Raw genomic sequence first — 21480 nt, forward strand, 5'->3', positions numbered from 1 at the left:
TAAGGCTTTATCACAAAAACAGACAGATAAATCCAGGTTTCACTTTTTTTGTACACTTTATTTTTTATATTAATTACAAAAATATCTAAGACTGGTCATTACATACATCAAAAAATGTACCCAACTTTTTCATTCATTTCAACACTGACGTTCCCTTCCCTCTCCTCCCCCTCCAATCACTCTCCAGTGAGCACAGACACTTGTAGGTGTTGCCGCACTACCTCATCCAATACTTTGCTTACACCTTTACAAGCCGTCATTGCGGCCTCCATCAGAGTCTCTAGGTGGTCCTGATGTAGTCTAGCGTCCATCTGCAGCAAAGCGATCTGCCCCCCGCGTGGCAGGAGCGCCATGGCCAAGGAGCTTCCTCCACTCTCCTCTACATGGGATAGGTCTGCCAGGGGCGTCTCATCCACAAAGCCCACTGTGCAGGCGCACACGTAGTCTCGCATTGGAATGCCAGCGTCGATCACTGCCAGTGTGGCGGCATTCACGCACGCACTGTAGTTCCCACCATCCGACTGCAAAATCTGTTTTGAGAGAAGGTATTTTGTCATTGTGAAAATATTATAAACACCTTTAAAATCCCTTGAGCATTCCTATCCTGAGGCAAATGTTCAGCGAAAATGTGTCATGCTGGGACACGTAAGATTGTAGATTGGCTATTTTCGGCCCGGACCGCTGGCCTTGCGGTCCGGGCACCTAGGCTGACAGTGTGTTGCAGGTTCGAGTACCGATCTTGAAGACCTGTGCAGCATGTCACGCCCAGTCTCACTCTCCATTTCCTGTCTAGCTACTATATACTATCAATAAAAGGCAGAATGTGTGTGTGTGTGTGTGTGTGTGTGTGTGTGTGTGTGTGTGTGTGTGTGTGTGTGTGTGTGTGTGTGTGTGTGTGTGTGTGTGTGTGTGTGTGTGTGTGTGTGCAGAGGGAAAAGCAGTCACAGTGGTTCTCAACCAGTGGGTCCAAATGATTTTGGGGGGTCCCCAGATGACGGTGAAGTGTCAATTTACAACCTTTTTAATACCTCAAAAAAACTTAATAAAAACATTACTGCATCAAAGGGTAATCTACAAACTATACTATAAAAACTGGTCACAGGCGAAATTCTCAAATAACATAAGAGAAAATAAGAAAATAACGATCTACAAGCTCACAACACCGCATTGTGAGCTTGTACATCAGCTATTTTCACAATATTTATCTGGGGAACCGATTAACTAAATGGAATGTGTGAACTCCTACAATTGGTGTTCAAATGTGATTGTTATTTTTTAAATGGGGGGGGGGGGGGGGGGGGGGGTCACTGAAAAGGTTGAGAACCACGGGTATAGAGCCCTGGGGTACCCCGATCAACTAGCCGCAAATTGCAACACTAGATTTTTTTATACTCGGATGAATCTAGGGTTGCAATACCTCCCATAGGGATCCAATGCATGAAAACAGTTTTTTGCTATCTGATTGTATTAAACGACTTCAAACACACCAATATTGTGGCTCTATGGAAAGCTTGGAATTTACTCTTGCTATCTGCAAAGTGTTTGTTTCTGAAAATTCCACCGTGGAATTGTTATGATTTATTTTCTGTCAATAAAATCCGAGCAGCCATGTTTTTTTTCTAAGTCTTGAACTTAGGAAGCGCTCGTCTTCTATAACACCATGCCCGCTGCCTCCTGCATTAGGCTATGTGACAGAACCAGCTGGTACACAGGACTGCTGAGTGACTTCCCACGAGCGCTTCCAAACTCCAGCACTTAGAAAAAATAATCACCCGAACTGAATTTCTTGACAGAAAATAAAATCATAACAATTCCACGGTGGATTTTTCAGAAACAAACACTTTGCAGATAGCAAGAGTAAATTCCAAGCTTTCCATAGAGCCACAATATTGGTGAGTTTGAAGTCGTTTAATACAATCAGATAGCAAAAAACTGTTTTCATGCATTGGATCCCTATGGGAGGTATTGCAACCCTAGATTCATCCGAGTATAAAAAAATCTAGTGTTGCAATTTGCGGCTACCGATCAACCAAGGTTCATTGTGGTTAATAGGCGGTGTCTTTTAGAGTTCATTAGTGTTTGTAATGAACCTTAACATAGATGTCTATTTGAGAACGTGGATACAGCTGGGTCATCACAGCCGCCTCAAACGTCTGCTTCAGGTGAAGACTCATCTCTGTGGACTTCCGGTCTCCATGAGGTCTCCTCTTCCTCTCCGCCGTGCTGAAGGTGGCCATGCTGTATTGACAGTTGATAACAGCTCTGTCATAAAGGGTCCGACTGCGTGAACCTCGCATCTAGGGGTGACAGAAAATGAGATTGATTGCACAGAATAGAGCAGTGTTTCTCAAACTTTCAAATTTCAAGGTCTCGCCTTAACTCTGACAGTGTACAAATGGAACCAAATGAACTAACGGGTTCATTAGGTTCCATTTGTACACAGTCAGTTACAGATTTGTATGGGTCAATTTAGACCCCTTTGAGAACCACTGGAATAGAGAGTATCGATCAATCTATACAGGATTAATTCGTTTTGATTACAATTTCTCCCCCCTCATCTTTATAGTAATCATACTATATTTGGACAAATTAAATTACTTGCTACTTGAGTCTGACTTGGGATTTGATTGAACACTCCGACTAGATTAACAACACTTAAAATTGAAAATGTTTTTCTCTCTGCCTTGAAGTAGAAATGCTACAGACTCATCTGTAGCATTTCACACTGTCCTGAACCTTTTTCTATACAAACCTCTAATGAAGTATTCAATCAATGAAAAGAGTAAAATGACGTCTATATGGGTTTATTGTGGCTCAAAGTATTAGTACTAAATGTAGTGTACTAGGCCTACTACTTATATATTTACAACAAAGTAAAACTTGACAGAATAATGTCTTGAAACATTAGTTGGTTAGCTTTGTTGAGAGTTGGGACTCTCACAAGTCTATTTCCCACATAGACCTGGAAAGATGCACAGGCAACAATAATGACAAACCATAACTAATCGACTTTAACTGATTGTCAAATACATCAATCACTGTTGCAGCCAAATTCTCGTCTGTCATTAGCAATAATCAGGACCCAATTTAACGCATTTTGCAGCTTTTTAGATAGCCAACATCTCATGAGCTAGCTAGTTATTAGCATTAAAGCTATACTTACTTCATGGGGACCGTAAACAACAGCAAGAACTTTGGTATTGCCCTGCTCTATGTACGCAGAGCCGTCAGCCTGGGCAAACACACCCATACGAGCTTGTACTTTTCTAAGTTCAGATGCTTTTCTTCCATCTAGACGGTATCCCTGATCGGACAGCAACTCAAGGCCTGCCATATTTGTGGAAATCAAACAGCGATGTTGGCGAACTGCACACACGTGTGTAGTTAAACTACATTACCCATAATCCCACCCACTGAGTCAAGGGGGGGGGGGGGGGGGATCTGGGTCCAGGGTTGCCATCTAGTGGTGACCAAAGACACTGCCTGGACTTTGGTCCAAAGTCCAGGCAGTGAGGTAGACATGCAGTAGTAGCCCATCTTCTTTTGTCCCAATACAAAATCAGGGATAAAGTTTTGACCATATATTTTAAATGTAATTTAAACATTAAACATCTAAGATACAGTTTTTCCACCATGCATTCAATACATTATTTTACAAACGTGATCTGAGCAGGTCTGTTGACCAACTGTACAACTGTTGAAACTAGGCTAATTCCTAATCTGTCTGGTTTGACTTCATGGCATGCATGCACGCACGGACAGGGCAGTGAAAAATCGAGCTTTCAGTCTACCCATGTGCTAAATGTCCGATTAATTCCACCTGAAGGAAAATGACAACCTTGACACTTTTAAAAATAAAATTTATTAGCATCTCTAATGTGTATAAATAAAAACACATATGAAACAATGCATACGTATAATGTAATGAGCTGGACAATGACTGGGTTACGTGTGATACAAACGAGCAGTCTTGGTTTTAGCCAGTGTACTGTGAGGGAAAAATATGTACCTTGAAATAAAGCCGTTCAAATCTGCATACCCATCAGTTGCAACCCTACATTCTTTCATAAGAATGAAACAAACATTGTAGTTTAAATAGTTTAGGAATGCCAATAGAGAAAATTTAGGGAAAAAATGCTGTTTTGTCATCCTGTTTCAGGAGATTTAAAAACACCTTTTTATTGAATGCATATTATAAAGTTTGTACTTCTTTCACAAACAACGTTGAGGCACAAGCCACAACACTATACATTTGACTGATCATTTTTACATTATACTCTAGAAAAATCCCAAGGATTTTAAATTTGAGTATACAGTTGCGCAACTAAAATAGCTGATTTACAAGCTCACTTCGCACTGTGTGCCACTTAACACGTGAGTTTGTAAATGTGCTCGCACAACTAAGCATAACTTCGGCGTCACTTCACTCTTTCCCATATTCTGGAGGCGATTGCTCTACCAACTTTTAGCAAAGGGTCTTTATAAGCCAACCGGTAATCTAGGGATAAAGTGAATATAATGTTAGACACAGCAAATAATGGTGAGATATATTAAATGACAAATTGACATGTAACTAAACAGATCCAAAGGGAGTTTACCATCAGTAACAAGGTTTTCCATTTTCTGAAATGGCTTGCTGTGACTGGGTCAGAATACCAAGAGCAGTATGAATTGATGCTTTGTGGGGTTTGAGGACATGCCTCTCTAAGGCAAAAGCAAAGAAGAGAAAAAGGACCTCTCGTCTTCTGTTACCCAATGTTTTCTATTTGGTCATGCTTTGAACACTCGTCATGTTCAAATGTCTTACAAAAGTAACAGCTATGCACATATGATAAATACTACTTCTGAAAGCTGGCCAAACTTTGCGAGATCCAGAGATAAGAGTAAGGTTCTCTCTCATCTTGGATTTGTAACAGACCATAAATATACATTGTATACTACTAGAGGCAATACCCTATAACCCACACAATTGTGTGTCATACTGCCACAGACAAATCAGTTAATGTGGATTACTATTGGCCATTGTCTCAAGTTTTTGAAAAAATATCACATTGTAAAAGGGAGTACAACATCCAAGACTAGAACTGCTTCAAAGTTAAAAAGAAAAGAAAGAAAGTGGATAAAAAAACAACCAAAAGAAAACAAAGTGATGTGTCTGCTTTAATATGCAGGTGAGTGAGGGAGGTTATCGGCACCAAAGTATCATGGCGACCTCATTCAGCCTTGTGGAATGAAGGAACTACGTGGTAGATTAGAACAACGATGGTCTCTTTCCCATCCCAAGTCTTTAGAAGAGTGCAAAGATCTCCTTATTTTGTGTGTGTTTTAGCCCTGATATATCCACATTCTCATGTCCTAAAACTCAGCAAACTCCTTTGCACATTTTTCCGTTACGGAAACACGGATCTCCTCCTCTTCGTAGTCATCAAAGTTGCTGGTGTCCCCTTGACCTCTGCACTTTGGTATGAATGGCGCTTCCACCTGTAAAACAAAAACCCAAAAGAGACAAGAAAAATATGACACTGAAAGGAATGTGCTTGCCAAATTACGTTGCCAGTCCACCTTCTCCAAGACTTTGTTTTGGAACAATGTGTGTAATCATCATACAAGTCCTAGTGGGCAGAGATGTGTACTTCGTGGGATTCGAACAACATAGGCATGAGGATGTGCATGCCAATGCCAGAGTTATACTTAGTTGAGTGTCATACACCAAAAACAACCAGAGGAGCCTGGCCAATCCTGTCTTTCTAAAAGACAGTCATCAAAGATAAATAAATACCCATTTTCAGTCATCGATACCACAATCAAATCACGCTCATCACGGTGAGAGTGCGCTACATACACAGGCTGCTGGGTGATTTCCAGGTCAAAAAGAAAAACAAGTCTAACTGGTCAGTCGTGCCTGCATGACTGAAACGTACAGTATGCAAAAAAATACAAGCTTCACGTCCCACAAAAAAAGAAAAAGAGTTGATCATGCAAAGTATAAAGAAAGCCTGATCAACTGCCTCAGATAACAGTCTAACAACACCCAGAGGACTTGCATATACGCCGTTAAACAATTTAGAAGGTGGTGACAGAAACTGTGGGGGCGATAGAAAATTTCCAGTTTCAAATCGAACCCAAAGGATTCACAATGTGAGATAGGTGAACATTCAATAAGTGTTTCTTTGTTATAAGGTTACTGGCTCTATTCTTTTTAACTGCAAAGAATACATTAAAGTAAGTGATATTTAAAAAAGTAAATATATTATGATGATAGTAGTAATTTCTATACAGGGATCTCATAATCTCTCCAGCTCTTTAATAAAAAGAAAATACATTTTCAGGTGGGTGTGGGTCACCAATTTCATCCAATCAGGTCTGAGAACCCATTTATCAGTTTAATCTTGTTTCATCACTTCCAATTTTGCTTGTTTATTCTGTATCTTTGTTCTGTATTCTCTCTCCTGATTGGATTAAATTGGTATCCCAAACTGAAACTGAAATTGAATTCTCTTTACCCAAAAAGCTGGAGACATAGGGAGATCCCGGTTACTGAACAAACACTCCATATACAGTAGCAATGATTACTAGTTAATTTAACAACACAAATATCACTTGAACAAGGGCTACAGTTAAAAAGTGAGAAAATGTACAGTATTGGTATTCATGCGTTGACTTGGATTGATTTAGGAACACTTTTCCTGTATGTATATTCATTCATATTTCAGTCAACCGAATATTTCATTCTCTCAAGTGATTTAATTATTTTAGTGGTCACACACTTGAGGATGGACAGACTAGTGTACTGTTATTACCATGGCTCCCACATTTCAAGCGAGTTTCATAGTGGTCGGACTGTGACATGAGATTGTAATATTATGTTGGTGTACATAGTGTATTGTCTTGCCTTCCGCTCGTAGATAGCGATCCAGTCTGTTGTGGCAAACCACTTGTGGCCCTTGATGTCGTTAACGCCATTCTTCAAGTTGCCATAGCGTTTGGTCAGGTCCACCTGCAGTAGGTTTCTCAACAGGTCTTTCAAGTCTGAGCTGAAGTGCGAAGGGAATCGTACCTGGGCAAGGGCCAAAGGATTATTCCACGTAAACTTTGCGTTTAAATGCCAATTTCTGCCCAGGGAACATTTTTTACATTCTCAGACAGCATGCACAGGTTCCATTACAATGACAATTACATGTAAAACATTTTTAGTTAAGAACGTTTTGAAAAAGCCTCTCTCCAATCAGATGATAGTGTGGAAATATAAAAGTTTCTTACCTTTCCAGACACAATCTTCTCATAGATCTGAATGGGTTGATCTGCAAAGAATGGAGGGTAGCCAGCTGCCATCTCATAAATAAGGACTCCCAGAGCCCACCAGTCCACAGCTTTATTATAGCCCTACAAAAAGAAAGAAATAACCTCATCAGCATGACAATAGAAAGCACTGCACATTACATTGAAATCTAAATATTACATCCATTTTCCCAGCAGCTTCCTCATGTCCTGACGGCTGCACACCACTGCAGTTTTGACTTTGACACCAAATTCTGATTTAGTTTTAGTCATAGTCTTTTGAATAAAATTCCATTTAGTTTTAGTCATATTTTAGATTAATATATTTTATAAACGTTTTAGTCGACTAAATCTACAGTTGATTTTGTTGTCTAAATTGTATTTTGGTGGGCTTTGATGGTGTGATGGCAGAGATTTCACACTTGGTTGCATGCTGAAAATACACGTCTCGAAACACGTGTGTGCTTGTAGATTGCCATTTTCAGAAGGCAACACCCGAGCGCAATCAAACATAAAATCATGACTTCTACTGGATCTCTTCTCCACTAGGCCCTCCCTAACATTTTAGTCTAGTTTTTAATTTGTTGACAAAAATGTCAATATATGTAGCCTTAGTTTTAGTCATCATAGCTTAGTTTTATTTCATTTTTGTCAGTGAAAAAAGGTACATTTTTCATCATAGAGCTATTTTTTAAGATTTGTTTTAGGCTTTTCTGCCTTTATTGATAGTGCAAGACAGGAAAGAGGGAGAGAGAGATGGGGAGAGACACGCAAAGGTCATCGGGACATCAAAGGTCGTCGGCACGACATGCTGTTATGCATTAGAGCCTATGTGGTATGCACCTGGAACCGCTAGGCAAGAGGGCGCCCCCTGGCAAGTTATTTAACCCGTATCGATTGCTTGTCTGTCCTTCACACAGCGACATAAAGTCTGTTTTTTCAGTCAGGGGTCTTCAATGTTTTCAGGCCAAGGACCCCTTAGTTGAGAGAGAGATGACGCAGGGACCCCCACAACCTTTTCAGAGATTCTATATAGTTTCATCGTTTGACAGCACAATCATCAATGTATTTTCGATTCATGTCAATTTGTGTTTTCTGATATTTAACCACTTGAACCATCAATACTTAATAAACTTGACCTTTCACTCTGAACTTAGTCTGCTCTTTTTCCCCTCTACACCAAACCTCTTTGCCAAAAATAGACAATCGACAAGCTCACAAGTAGATCTGGTGCTTGTAGCTATTTTTGGCAAGATTTGGACGCTAGGGTTCAAGTCATTAATATAAAAAAGGAGGAAAAAGGTTTCTATCACACAAAGATTTGGAGGACCCCATGTAGTAACCCTGAGGACCCCCTAGGGGTCCCGGACCCCTGTTGAAGACCCTTGGGTTAAGTTATATAACCCTATCAGAGCATATTGGTTATCGAGTTACAGAATTAACTTCGCTCACTAATCTCTCCCTTTCACATGACTGACGACCGCAGACTGAAGTTTGTCGGCAAAAATATGCACCGTTTTCCCCCCGTAAGTAAAGCAGATAACCCACTCAGTTGTCAAATAATGTATAAACATTTAATCTAAAAGTATTACGTATTACATCCATGGGATTATGATACAAATTACAATTTCTATTCAGTAACATTTTACATTTCAAAGTAATCTGACAAATTATAAGAGATAAATTATATAAAGTAAGCGTAAATGGAATATCACATGATCTGCGGATCAACAGAGTAGACATTGTACATACTTTGCTGAGAATGATTTCTGGAGCCAGGTACTCCGGTGTTCCACACAGTGTCCAGGTCCTGCCTTTTACCCGCTTGGCAAATCCAAAGTCTGTCACCTATAGGGCCCAAGGAACAAACATACCGTATGGGCAAAGAGTTGAGGCCAAGCTAAAGTAAAATAATGTGTTCTTTCCCGGATCCATAGCATACCTGAATGTAGCCATGGTGGTCGATGAGGAGGTTCTCTGGCTTCAGATCTCTGTAGATTAGGTCTAGCGAATGGAGGTACTCAAAGGTCAGCACTATCTGGGCAGCATAAAAACGTGCGTGTGGTTCACTGGAGAGGAGAAATGTTGTGTTCACATTCACATTTAGCGGGAAAAGAAAACCAGAACGAAGACATCTTAAACAACCAACCACTAAGGACAGGAGGACACTGGCATAGAATAAAGTACCAGTAAATGATAAATTAACTAAGCGACATCAGCCCTAAAGAAAATGACAGTTTAGACCCATTAAGACCGGTAACGCATCTGTGTCACGTAACCATTTTAACCATTATTTTGTATATACTTTGGCTGTTCAAAAATTGCAGATATACAAGCTCATAGAGCGGCACAGAGTGCCGCGCTATGAGCTTGTACATCTGCTATTTATGAAAAATCGTGAACGGAAATCTTTGAATATATATTCTTTTAAAGCGAACATTTTAACTCAAATCTTTGCTTCTGTGGGGTCCCTGGAACGAAATATTTTGAGATGGGGTTCCGTGGTCAAATACATATAATTCTAGGGGTCCTTGACTTTAAAAAACTTTGAGCGCCACAGATAAAGAAACATACATTTTTCTGAAAACCATTAGGATTTAGAAGACATTTTTAGGTATTTTTCAGGTCTTAATGGGTTCGATGTGCCATAAGGATTGCTTGTGTATGTAGACTGTGCTTCATGTGATTAAACACCGAGACATGTTGCTAATGTAAATGCAAAAGCATAAGGTGAATAAACCTTTTGATGTTTAACCCCTATAATTATTGAATGTTTTAACCGGTGAAAAATAGCAGATATACAAGCTCACAGCGCGGCACCGAGTGCCGCGCTGCGAGCTTGTAGATCTGCTATTTTTTTTAAAGTCGTGAAATCTTTGAATATATGTATTTTCAAAGTGAACATTTGTAACTCAAATTTTGCTTCTGGGTGGTCCCTGGAACTAAATATTTTGAGATGGGGGTCCGTGGCCAAATAAATATCATTTTGGGGGTCCTTCACATGAAAAAGTATGAGAACCACTGACATAGTAGTCTCTCAAGAACAGACTAACTGAGCTCCATTTAAGGACTAGAAACATAGGTTTTTCAAAAAGTCTTAGAAGGATTCAAAAGACAAAATTTTAATTTTCACGATTTTTCTATCAATAGTTGAATCATAAAATAATGATACACAAAATGTGTACCCGTTCTAAATGGGTTAATAAGAAAGATGCAGAGATTGAACAGACCTGAACCTTCCAATTCTTCTTAAATGTGAGAACATCTCTCCTCCCGGAACATACTCCATTACCATGTACAAATTAGAATTGTCCTATAAAAAAAACAACAACAAAAGTAAACAGGAAACCAAAACGTAGCAGAGAACTTGGTGAAGGATGTTTTCTATACCAATGAAGAATGCAATGGTTACCCTACCTTGAAAGAATACTCAAGTCTGACGAGGAAGGGGAAGCTCACTGCCTGCAATATTCTTTTCTCGTTTAGTGTGTGTTCTATTTGTTTGAGTTTCACCACCTAAGACAGAGAGGATTAATCAGCTAATTGCGTTCATGGGAAAACGTCACTCATACTGGCAAAACAGCACAGGTGTTTTCTTTTTGGATCAACCGTTTTTAATTTTCCACCCCCATTTTAGCCACTGCAAATTCACCCTATTGTTTGTATAGTACAGTCCAAACATACATAGGGCTGTCACGATTATGACATTTTACATGACGATTAATTGTCTCTCAAACAATTGCGATTAACGATTTAATTGTGTATTTGTCGTTGACAATTACATTTCTGTTTGGCTTGTAGGCTTTGAAATTGCACATGGCAGATATGACACGTAACCTAAATATACAAAGAAATTAAGGACATATTTCACAACTTTACACTTAACCCTAGGATGCATGAGTGGGGTCAAAAATGACCCCAGGGGTTGTTATTCTTCAATATCTTTAAAATTAAAAGTTTAAATATTTTCATATTCCAGGTATTCCTCATAAAACATGTTTGTGACATGAGGCCATTTGCATTTTTATCATTCCTTTCATTAATTTTAAGAAATTGCAGTTTTTGTATCACTACCCCACTCTTCCATGAGTGGGGTCAAAAATGACCCCAATTAAAATCAATGCATTTTTGCAATAAACTACTTCGCTCTCACACATAACTCTGACATACTTTTGCCTAGCAACGTGATTTCAACTTTAAAACACTCACACGACTTTGGCCTTTTTTCCGCCAATAGGGACGAGCTGGAATTGTTGAAGCCCCGCCCCCTCTGTCTACTAAACGTGTGCAGCAGCTGTCACATTTTGCTGTCACACTTTTCTCTCACACGTAACTCTGACATACTTTTGCGTAGCAACGTGATTTCAACTTTAAAACGCTCACACGACTTGGCACTTTTTCCGGCCAATAGGGACGAGCTGTAATTGTTGAAGCCCCGCCCCCCCTGTCTTCCTATTGGCTGGGCTTTAAACATCCATAACTCCAGTTCGCAGCATGGTACCGTCTCGAAATTTGGTGTCTGGACTTAGACCGCCATAGGGATGAGTTGCAATTGTTGAAGCCACGCCCCCTCTTCCCTCCTATTGGCTGGGCTTTAAACATCCATAACTCCAGTTTGCAGCATTGTATACGGTCTCGAAAATTGGTGTCTGGACTTATATGGACGAGCTGTAATTGTTGAAGCCCCGCCCCCTCTTACAAGTCTGTTGTTTCCACCCGCCCTGACGGTCGCTTACTGGTAATAGTAGTAATAATAGTAATAAAAGTAATAATAGTGTAATAGTTGTAGTAATAGTAGTAATAATAGTTGTGACCGTAGATTGCAAGTATGTGAACGGTCAAAGCTTGTCCATATGTATGTATGTATCTCTGTCACGCCTGACACTGTGGGTCTATGGGTTTGTCGCTCTGACATCAAGCTCTGATGTCACTGTGATGTCAGGGGAACCACTCTAACAGAATGGGTTTGCCGCTCTGACATCACGCTCTGGCTTCACTATGATGTCAAACTAACAGAATCCCTTTTATGCCCATACATGGAGTTCCCTGATGTCATTAATACCAGTAAGACTCCCTAATCGGGAGATAAGCGACCGTTGGTCGCTTATCTCCACAAATAGGCCAAAAGTTTGTTTTACCAATTATCAAGACATACGGGCAGTTGACAGTTTGCCATGGTTACTCATTGAAGTTGAATCTCCATATATGGAGACATAAGTTGCTCATACCATAGCAACCATGTTTTTTACAGGGCCTGGGATTGATGACATCAGAAATCTCCATATATGGGCATGAAAGGGATTTTGTTTCTGGAAATATGTCTGTGGGGTGCCACATTTGGAATAAAACACTTACATCACACATCTGGATATCCATACAGCCCATCTAGTTTGCCTGTGTCCATTTATGCCCATATATCTGATGACATTGGGACACTGATCTCCATATATGGGCATAAAACTTATGTTAATTAGTAAAGCCTGGGGATCTCCATATATGGGCATGAGGGGTACCCTAAAAGGGCATCATCTGGGAATAGCAAATATAGTTATCTTAGAAAGTGAAAATCTTACATCAAAGGCCATAACTACCTACCTACCACCATACTGCATTCCTCATTAAACTACCTACCAGTAAGATGCCTATAGGGAGAAAAGCAAAGGGCGAGGTTGCACCATTTCTTGGTCTTCTGGCCAGTGATGTATATCGGACCATTTAACCATATATGGAGACATCTGGTACCCAAAGATATTCACAGATATGGGCTTAATATTGATGACATAAGGGATCTCCATATATGGGCGTAAAAGGGATTTGGTTCCCCTGGCATCACAGGGATCTCCATATATGGGCATAAAATGGATTTGGTTACCCTGGCAACACGGGGATCTCCATATCTCCATATATGGGCATAAAAGGGATTTGGTTCCCCTGGCATCACAGGGATCTCCATATATGGGCATAAAAGGGATTTGGTTCCCCTGACATTACAGTGATGTCAGTGGCTGGTTCTACAGAGGGGATCTCCATTTATGGGCATAAAAGGGAATGTATGTATGATGATGTCAGATATCATAGACGTCATAGGACTTTCACATAACGAATAACTGAGTAAGCATGTAAACCTGTAAAATCTATATTTGGGCATGGCTGATTTATGACCTCATCATGATGACACGAGCAAACACAGCTGAATTGTATAAATGATCAGTGCAGAAACCAACAGAAGTATTTGACCAAGACTCTTCGATTTAAACATCAACAAAGGTGTGACGTTTGTTGATGGTCACGTGTGACGTGTGACGGACGGACGGACGGACGGACAGCCGGTGGAGGTTTTCATAGTAAACTGCTCCCTGACGGTCGCAACAACAGACTTGTCAAAGGGGGTGGGGCTTCAACAATTACAGCTCGTCTATATTGGCTGTCTAAGTCCAGACACCAAGTTACGAAACGGTACCATGCTGCAAAATGGAGTTATGGCTGTTTATAGCCAAGCCAATAGGAAGACAGGGGGGGGCGGGGCTTCAACAATTACAGCTCGTCCCTGTTGGCCGGAAAAAGTGCCAAGTCGTGTGAGCGTTTTAAAGTTGAAATCACGTTGCTACGCAAAAGTATGTCAGAGTAACGTGTGAGAGAAAAGTGTGATAGCAAAATGTGACAGCTGCTGCATGTGTTTAGTAGACAGAGGGGGCGGGGCTTCAACAATTCCAGCTTGTCCCTATTGGCAGAAAAAAGGCCCAAGTCGTGTGAGTGTTTTAAAGTTGAAATCACGTTGCTAGGCAAAAGTATGGCAGAGTTACGTGTGAGAGCAAGTCGTTTATTGCAAAAATACATTGATTTTAATTGGGGTCGTTTTTGACCCCACTCATGGAAGAGTGTAGGTATTGGTTGGTCATGCATCCAAGGGTTAAAAAGAACATTGATAGTGGGAATAGCCGATCTACAAGCTCACAACGCGTCGCAATGCGACGCGTTGTGTTTGAACATATATAAACATCTTTCAACATGTAAACGATTATGACGATTATCACAAAATAATTGTGATTATGTCAAATAATTGTGATTATGTCAAATAATTGCGATTAGACGATTATGTAATAATTGTGACAGCCCTAAACATACAGACCCCGATTCACACGATACACACACACACACACACACACACACACACGTCCCATCATCACTGACCTTTTGCTTGTCCAGTATTTTCATGGCAAAGTACTGCTCTGAGGCTTTGTGTTTCACCAGCATGACTCTTCCAAAGGAGCCGGTGCCCAGTGTCTTTAATCTGTCAAAGTCATCTAGGCACGTTGTGCTCTGTGGAAAGTTGAAGCAAGAACACAGGAAGTTGGCCTACTTCAAGGACACACAACTGCACAAAAGGTGAACTTATAGTTACAAGTTCCTCTGTCAGCATGTATCTATTCTGCAAATCTTTGCTTTTGGGGGTCCCTGCAACAAAATATTTGAGATGGCTCCTCTGTCACACTCACTTGTTGTGGACATTCCCATTTCCGTAAGAAGTCTTCTTTGGCTTTGGCTAGAAATTCTTTCACTGAAATGGAGGAAAGAGAGAGATAGATATTAAGCATACAGATACTGGCATCCAAGGCTAACTTTTACTTTGTTGTACAACTATGTCGCTTGCCGAAAATGACTGGAAATGTTTTCACTTGGAACTATTTTTGGCAAGCAACACGATTGTACCTAGATTGTTTAAAAAAAAAACTTGAGTTTTGGATGGAACTGGCAAAAAAGACAAATATGGGAATATAAATATAAATATATATAGGAATACTAGAAAGGTGGGGGCGGGTCTAAATATCCAATATGTATACAACACCAAACTGGATGTTAAAATATTACATATTTTGTTTCTAATACTACAACACAAAATGACTCAAAACAACAACCACCAAGACAGGCAGACTAGTAAGAAATGATGCAAAGAGACTGCATATTTTCCCTTCTTTTTTCTTATAAAGGGAGCTTGCACAGGAGAAGTCTCTCCAAGTTCTTTTATGCATCACTTTCTGTACTGTAATATCATTTTAGGGAAGGAACTCAAGACAAGAGTATTACAAATGATGATTATCAAGGACAAACCAACATTACATGGAAAACACAGCAGACAGCAGATATCCAGAATGACAGAATGTGGATGACAAAAACATGGGTGCATGATTAGCAAAGCACAAAACACAGCAAGCTTATCCAACAGGTTATCACAAAGAGAACACTTCGGTTCTGTCTTTTGGTCATCGTTTGGGAAGATAAGCATACCAAAAGTCTCTATAGTTCACCACGGATTTGCAGGAACATTCACCCACATGGATGGGATGAAACAGAGAGAGAGAGAGAGATTTTATGTACCCAACAAGTGTATCAGACCAACAGACATGAAGCATATGTAGTGAAGAAAGCTCAAAGAAAATAAAAGACACAAGCAGCGTTGACGTACGGCTGTGGTAAGAGTTTTTTTTCCTTCTTTTTTTTTAACTGCGTTTTCCACCAATTGAGGTTTGACTTGAGAGTTAGTCAGTCATGTTAATGTTCCTAGCCACAGAGAAGCATGACTGGCTGTGATTGTGGATGACACGGTCATGGCTTGTTTTGATCATACAGTAATACATTGTTTAAGTTTACCATCTTTGCCTGTCATTGTCAGTCATTTATTTGTACTGTATGTACATGTCAGTAAGTCTTTGTATATTTAAGCTATTTACAGTAGGCCTATGTTAAAACTACCTTGTGCAAATGTATACAGTATGTTAACTTGACCATGTTCCAATGTTAAATGCTAATTAAATGGCTCTTCTTCATAGGGGTAATAGTGGCAAGTGGCATAACATGAACTGAAGGAGACAATTAAATTGTTAATCACAATTATTTTCATGGTAATTAATCATCAACTAAACTTCCGTGCAGGGGCGTAAATAGCAGGACACAGACAACGCTATTGGGTGAAGAGACGTTCTTCTGAGTAAAAACAACACTCGTGCATTATGGAATATAAATTTCAACACAAGACTTTGGGGCAACAGTTAATATTTACCATGCTCTCTGAAACCAAGACAATGTAGACATATGGAACAAAATGTTCCCAACTGCTCTTTTGTCGTCCTCCTCCTTACTTTAGCAGGTGAGTTAAGTAATTAATATAAATAATGCTGGTTTTTCAGTGATGCATCGCTGTCAATTAAACTGTGTGCTGTCATTAATGTAGGCCTAGTTGTCTTAATGGATGATATTTATAATGCTAAAAATAAATCATATGGCCCTATATTGGCTCTTCTCTTCTGTTGTGGTTGGGCTACATTTTGACATTAGATGCCGAGCTTGTAGATGTCTTCTGTTGGAGCCTGGTGTCCCGCATTTGCGCTGTCCGTCCATTCTATAAATTTTCTCTTTTTTTTTTGGCCTTGGTGAAGATCTCGCGTAGGGGCCTGGCGGGGTTGTTTGTTACGCCCCTGCTTCCGTGATTGTGACAGCCCTGCTTTGAGAGTAGTATCAGCACAGATTGACAGAACAGATAAGTCAAATGCCATGTCTAAAACCATGTGACACAAATTCAGTTCAGTTCAGATTGAGGAGATACCGAGGACTCGGGGGTAAAAAAACTAACAAAAAAACACTGTAAGTCTCATGCCATGTCCTCTAGCCTCAAATGTGTGTGAAACCATCCTGAATGCATTATTCAGTCTTAAACCTTCAGTGTGTTTGGTGGCTCTACTTCTAAGAATGCTGAACATCTGCAATGTCCATGGTTCAGTTGTCTGATGGGGACCTGTGGGCATAGAAATTGTTGATAGTTCTCATGGGTGAACCATCATGTGTAGGGTGGGTTCAGTAATGAAACCCACTATGGGTCACAAATGGTTTGTGATGAGGTACTGCTCAAATAGTAAAGGCAAAAATCTCGATATTCATTGTTTCAAGGTCCCACTAGTACAACGGTTAGGTTTAGGGTTAGGGTTTAGACTTAGGGTTAGCATTCACCAATGTCAGCATGCGTTCACCAGCGTCGGCAGGTTAGCCTCGGACTACTGGGACCTCGAAACAACAGCCTCGGAAGAGCGATACGCACCCATATACCTCTTTCCCTGCACCATGTTCACTGAGAAATGGAAGCAAGCTCGTTAGCATGTTGTAGATAATATAAATGAATGTTCAGCAAGCTAGCCAGTATCTGTTTTAACCCATACTTCTGCTCCCCCTGTTTGAATCACATCATCTGACAAGTTGTTTCCACAAAGAGACCGACAAAACCTGACAAAGTCAGGGCTTGACTTTAATTTAACTTTTTGAGGCACTTGTCCTTTGGACAACTACATTTCCCACTTGTTCGGGCACAAAAGTCACTTGTCCGGATAAGAATGAGACATCTCACAGTCATTTCTTTCTTAAATGCATGCATGGGAGTCAGACATTGAAATAGAATGAATAACAAAAGGGCAAGCCTTAATAAGCCCTGCCAAGTACTGAAAGTGCTACAATAAGTGTCTTTAGGGTCAATATTTTGCCATGATGAAACACATACAGACTCACAAGGTGAAAACAATGGCATGCAGGCATGCACGCTGTGCCAGATGTTAAAAAGAACTGCTAGTATGGTTTGCCCAGACCATTGTTCCTGAAAAGACAAATGAAGCAGTTTAATATGATGCCAGTGGAAGTGAGAACCCTGGACTTTGTGACTTGAAAATCTAAGTAGAAGTGATTTTGCTATCCTGAAATTACATTGTAATCAAGGCAGGAGAGTGATTTTCACATCCACTAACTAAATTGATAATTTGATCACTTATACAGTCACTTTCATTGTTTTTCTCAATTGCTAGTTAAAGATCGGAAAATTATTGTTGTTCATCTGCCAAATTGTGGACCGCAAAGACAGAGAGACAGCAAACAACCATTGTCTTTCTTGTTGACAAATAGAATGTGCTGTACCAAGGGACATTGGCTACGGTTACTGATAGCAGACAAAGGAACAGAGCTATATAGGTAACCAGGTCGTCTTGTGAGAGCTGCTCCAGACAAATCTCCTGCTCAGGGCATGGGTGTCAGCTTAAATGGTTTTAAAACACTCAGAAGTATGATAGCCATTGCTGATCTGATCTTCCCAGCCTCCCGGAGCGTCTCTGGCTGGCAACGTGCAGTGTGTCTGGTCTCCCTGGCTCTCAATAACTCAATAAATCTTAGAGGGACATATTCACAGCATCATAAAATGACAACTGCTTTAAACAACTTGGGTGCACTGCTGGCCACAGACAGTTGTCTGCTTTATTAAGAGCATGTGCCAGGAAATGTTCCACCGCAAACATAAAATATACAACCATCTAAATTGGTTGGAATTCTTCATTTATTTTGTACAGAGATCGGTTCAGCTAATTCGGTAAGCCGTTTGTCCACTTCTGTTTAGCCATTATCTAGGTGTATGAAAAATATTTCAGATTTATTACGTTGGAATGGTTGTTCATTAAAGTGTCCCATCGCAGATTGACTCTGGAATAGGGCTAGTTACGTCAATCCTTTCAAAGCTTGTAATGCCCCTTATCCTCTGACGAAGGTCTGACGACAAGCTGCTCCAGTCAATGACACACAATGTGCAAGAGTGTGACTTTACGGATCTTCATACAGCAAGATTAAGTAATGTGGCAGCTACTGCTCTTGGTATACATTGTACAAATGATCTAGGCATATTCTATATTGTACACTGTACAATATAGAATATGCCAAGATCATTTGTCTTTCTTTAAATCTTTTTACGGTGTTATAACTAGTTACTATTACCTAGATGCTGCTGCATTGATTGAAGGAAGCTGGTCAAAAATAAGTACACAAGATGTAACAATAAAGCACAAGCTTGAACTGTGTGTGTGTGTGTGTGTGTGTGTGTGTGTGTGTGTGTGTGTGTGTGTGTGTGTGTGTGTGTGTGTGTGTGTGTGTGTGTGTGTGTGTGTGTACTCGCGCGTGCGCGTGAGAGAACGCTTGTAGTAGGGCCCAGTTTTATGAATGGAATGGATGCATTTGTCATTTCTTCACCATATTTGGGCACTATGCTGCACTGAGGGAAAGCTTTGTTTATATAGCTGAGAATAACATGCTGGTGATGTCAGGAGCAGAAGCACGTACCATATTAGAAATTGTGTGCGATTTAGTTGTATATTAGGGCAATCTGTTATCTGTACCGTTGCAAAGTCTGTGTTCTGAGCGCTGCTCAATAAATAAGCTTCAGTTGTAACATGCCACGGTGCCACCACATCAACATTTTAAACTGAGACTAGACAGAGAGCACAGTCCTCTTATTTGCTCATCCACCAAATGGCAGCAGATTACTGTCTTGCAGCCTCGCCCATATTAACCTAGAGATGTTTAGCCTTTCTGCAGGGATAAACCGCACGCCTCGGCTAATACTGCGCTAGGGCCAGGAACGCTATCATCTGGAGGCAACGGACTGACACTGACAGGGCCTGATGTGGGCTGCTAATCCCCCCATAGCTACCGTTAGCATGCTAACTGGTCAACAAACTTGATGCCATTTGCAATTCAATCGTCCTCTCCCCGTTATTATACAACAGCCGTGCAGCAGAGTTCGAGTTTGTCTGCAAGCATCTGCTAGATGTTACAGTTACAACTCCTTTATAGCGGCCAATGCTCCCCACTGCTGTGCCTGTGGCAATGCACACACTTCTTTACAATGTTTCACCATGACAGCATTCTCTGCGCTAGATAGATCTATAATAACAGTGCAGCTAACGTTAACTGGGCCTTTTAGATGTTTTCATCTGTACGTCCAAAACACAGTATTGTATTTGTTACCCGGGATATTTGATTGATTGAATCGTTTAGAAGCCCTGCAGGCACTTATAGCTCCCAAACTGGCAATGTTTACAACATTGTGCAACTAATGTGTGCCGCTGCCTTTTAAATCGTTAGTTCGTCGCTCGACAAAAATGACCAGCTGGTAAGAAAAGTGTCTCCGTAATGCACTTTGTCTCAGCAGGTCATTTTTGTCGTGTTCATAAATTATAACCTATCAGGGGGGCTGCCACTGGGAACGCACGGGGGGTTTTGACAGCCCAGTAGCAAGTAGCATTTATTAGCTCTTCTATTTGTGTCAAAGGACCAAACAGTTGAATAAAAAGGCAGCGTTATTAACATCCCAACAACTCACCGCTCTCTATCTCGTTGCCTTTCTTGGCGGTGGCAGCGTTTCCCATGGTATGAAGACACGGCGCAGGCTGATGCGAGAGATGGCGGTACAGCTATAAACTACTAGCTGATGTTGGTGTCCCCAAGCTGTCTTTCTTTAATTTTCTTCTTCTTCTTTTCTCTTTTTGTTTTTTTGCAACCCTCCTTCTCTTCTTGCTGGAAACCAGTCAAATGAAAAGGCGGGTCCAAATGTGTGAAAAATGAATTAAATCCCTTCTAAACGCCCCCCCTCTAGTTCACAATGATCTCCGGTCTCTTCTCTTTCCCAGTAGGCTACTTCACTAATTCCTATCTATCTGGTTGGCATGGTGCTCAGCTCAGCTAGCGGTGACTTGTGCATGCATCCGCGGCTGCTATGTATGGATTGACCTTACAGTCTCTGGATTGGCTGTAAAGTATTTGGATTGGTCCTACAGTGTCTGGATTGTCCCCTTACTATTTGGATTGGCCCTATATTGTTTGGATTGGCCCTGCAGTATTTGGATTGGCCCCTGTCTGTCTGTCTGTCTGTCTGTCTGTCTGTCTGTCTGTCTGTCTGCCTTCAACACAAACTTTACATCACAGCAGCAGCTTCCGTGTTGTTATGCATCACGGTTAGATTGGTCTGATATGAGCTTTTCACTCCCTCGACATTCCTAAAGCTGACGCTTAAAATTGGCCTAGTTATTGGTGTTTTTTTGTAAACTGTACAGGGTTGGGTAAACTGACTATAGGCATTGAGGCCTAGTCGGGAGGAAAAAAACAAAAAAAGTAGGCCATATCAATAGATTATTTAATATTATTATATTTTATTATTTATGAACGGTCAAATTCAGTGGTGTAAGTAACATTGGTCAAATTGTTAAATATTAGAGGCAGAAATTGTGAAAATAGCCGATTCCAGACTTTTACTTTCAGTAAAGTAAAGAGTGTTTCATTGTAGTAGCCTATTGATACTTTTATAAGTAAAACAATTGAATACTTTTTCCACCACTGGTCAAATGTATA

General features: G+C 40.5%; 2 protein-coding genes across 2 annotated transcripts; both read right to left on the bottom strand.

The window, feature by feature from the left end:
* Positions 1-176: 176 nt before the first annotated feature.
* On the bottom strand, positions 177-3339 carry LOC308285463 (exosome complex component RRP41-like; the record flags this gene model as incomplete). Its single annotated transcript, XM_080726233.1, has 3 exons — positions 3164-3339; positions 2091-2297; positions 177-530 (listed from the first exon to the last, which is right to left on the bottom strand). Exons 1-3 carry the CDS (start codon positions 3332-3334, stop codon positions 177-179), a joined length of 732 nt encoding a protein of 243 aa, XP_080582359.1. The 5' UTR covers positions 3335-3339.
* Positions 3340-3843: 504 nt separating this feature from the next.
* Positions 3844-20775, bottom strand: LOC308285398 (cAMP-dependent protein kinase catalytic subunit beta). The gene is made up of 10 exons (XM_080726138.1): positions 20456-20775; positions 14775-14836; positions 14470-14598; positions 10696-10794; positions 10509-10591; positions 9221-9347; positions 9031-9126; positions 7261-7383; positions 6893-7057; positions 3844-5481 (listed from the first exon to the last, which is right to left on the bottom strand). The coding sequence occupies exons 1-10, from the start codon at positions 20499-20501 to the stop codon at positions 5356-5358; spliced, it is 1056 nt and encodes a 351-aa protein (XP_080582264.1). The 5' UTR covers positions 20502-20775; the 3' UTR covers positions 3844-5355.
* Positions 20776-21480: the final 705 nt, after the last annotated feature.

This window comes from Nannobrachium achirus (assembly GCF_963921795.1).
Source record: "Nannobrachium achirus genome assembly, chromosome: 5".
NCBI lineage: Eukaryota > Metazoa > Chordata > Actinopteri > Myctophiformes > Myctophidae > Nannobrachium > Nannobrachium achirus.

Bases quoted from the DNA above. Each gene is read 5' to 3' on its own strand.
- LOC308285398 (XM_080726138.1), bottom strand. From the start codon at position 20,501: ATGGGAAACGCTGCCACCGCCAAGAAAGGCAACGAGATAGAGAGCG. The intron at 14,837-20,455 runs GTGAGTTGTTGG...CCTCCATTTCAG, and splicing joins AGGCAACGAGATAGAGAGCG to TGAAAGAATTTCTAGCCAAA. The intron at 10,592-10,695 runs GTAGGGTAACCA...TTTTTTTTATAG, and splicing joins GACTTGAGTATTCTTTCAAG to GACAATTCTAATTTGTACAT.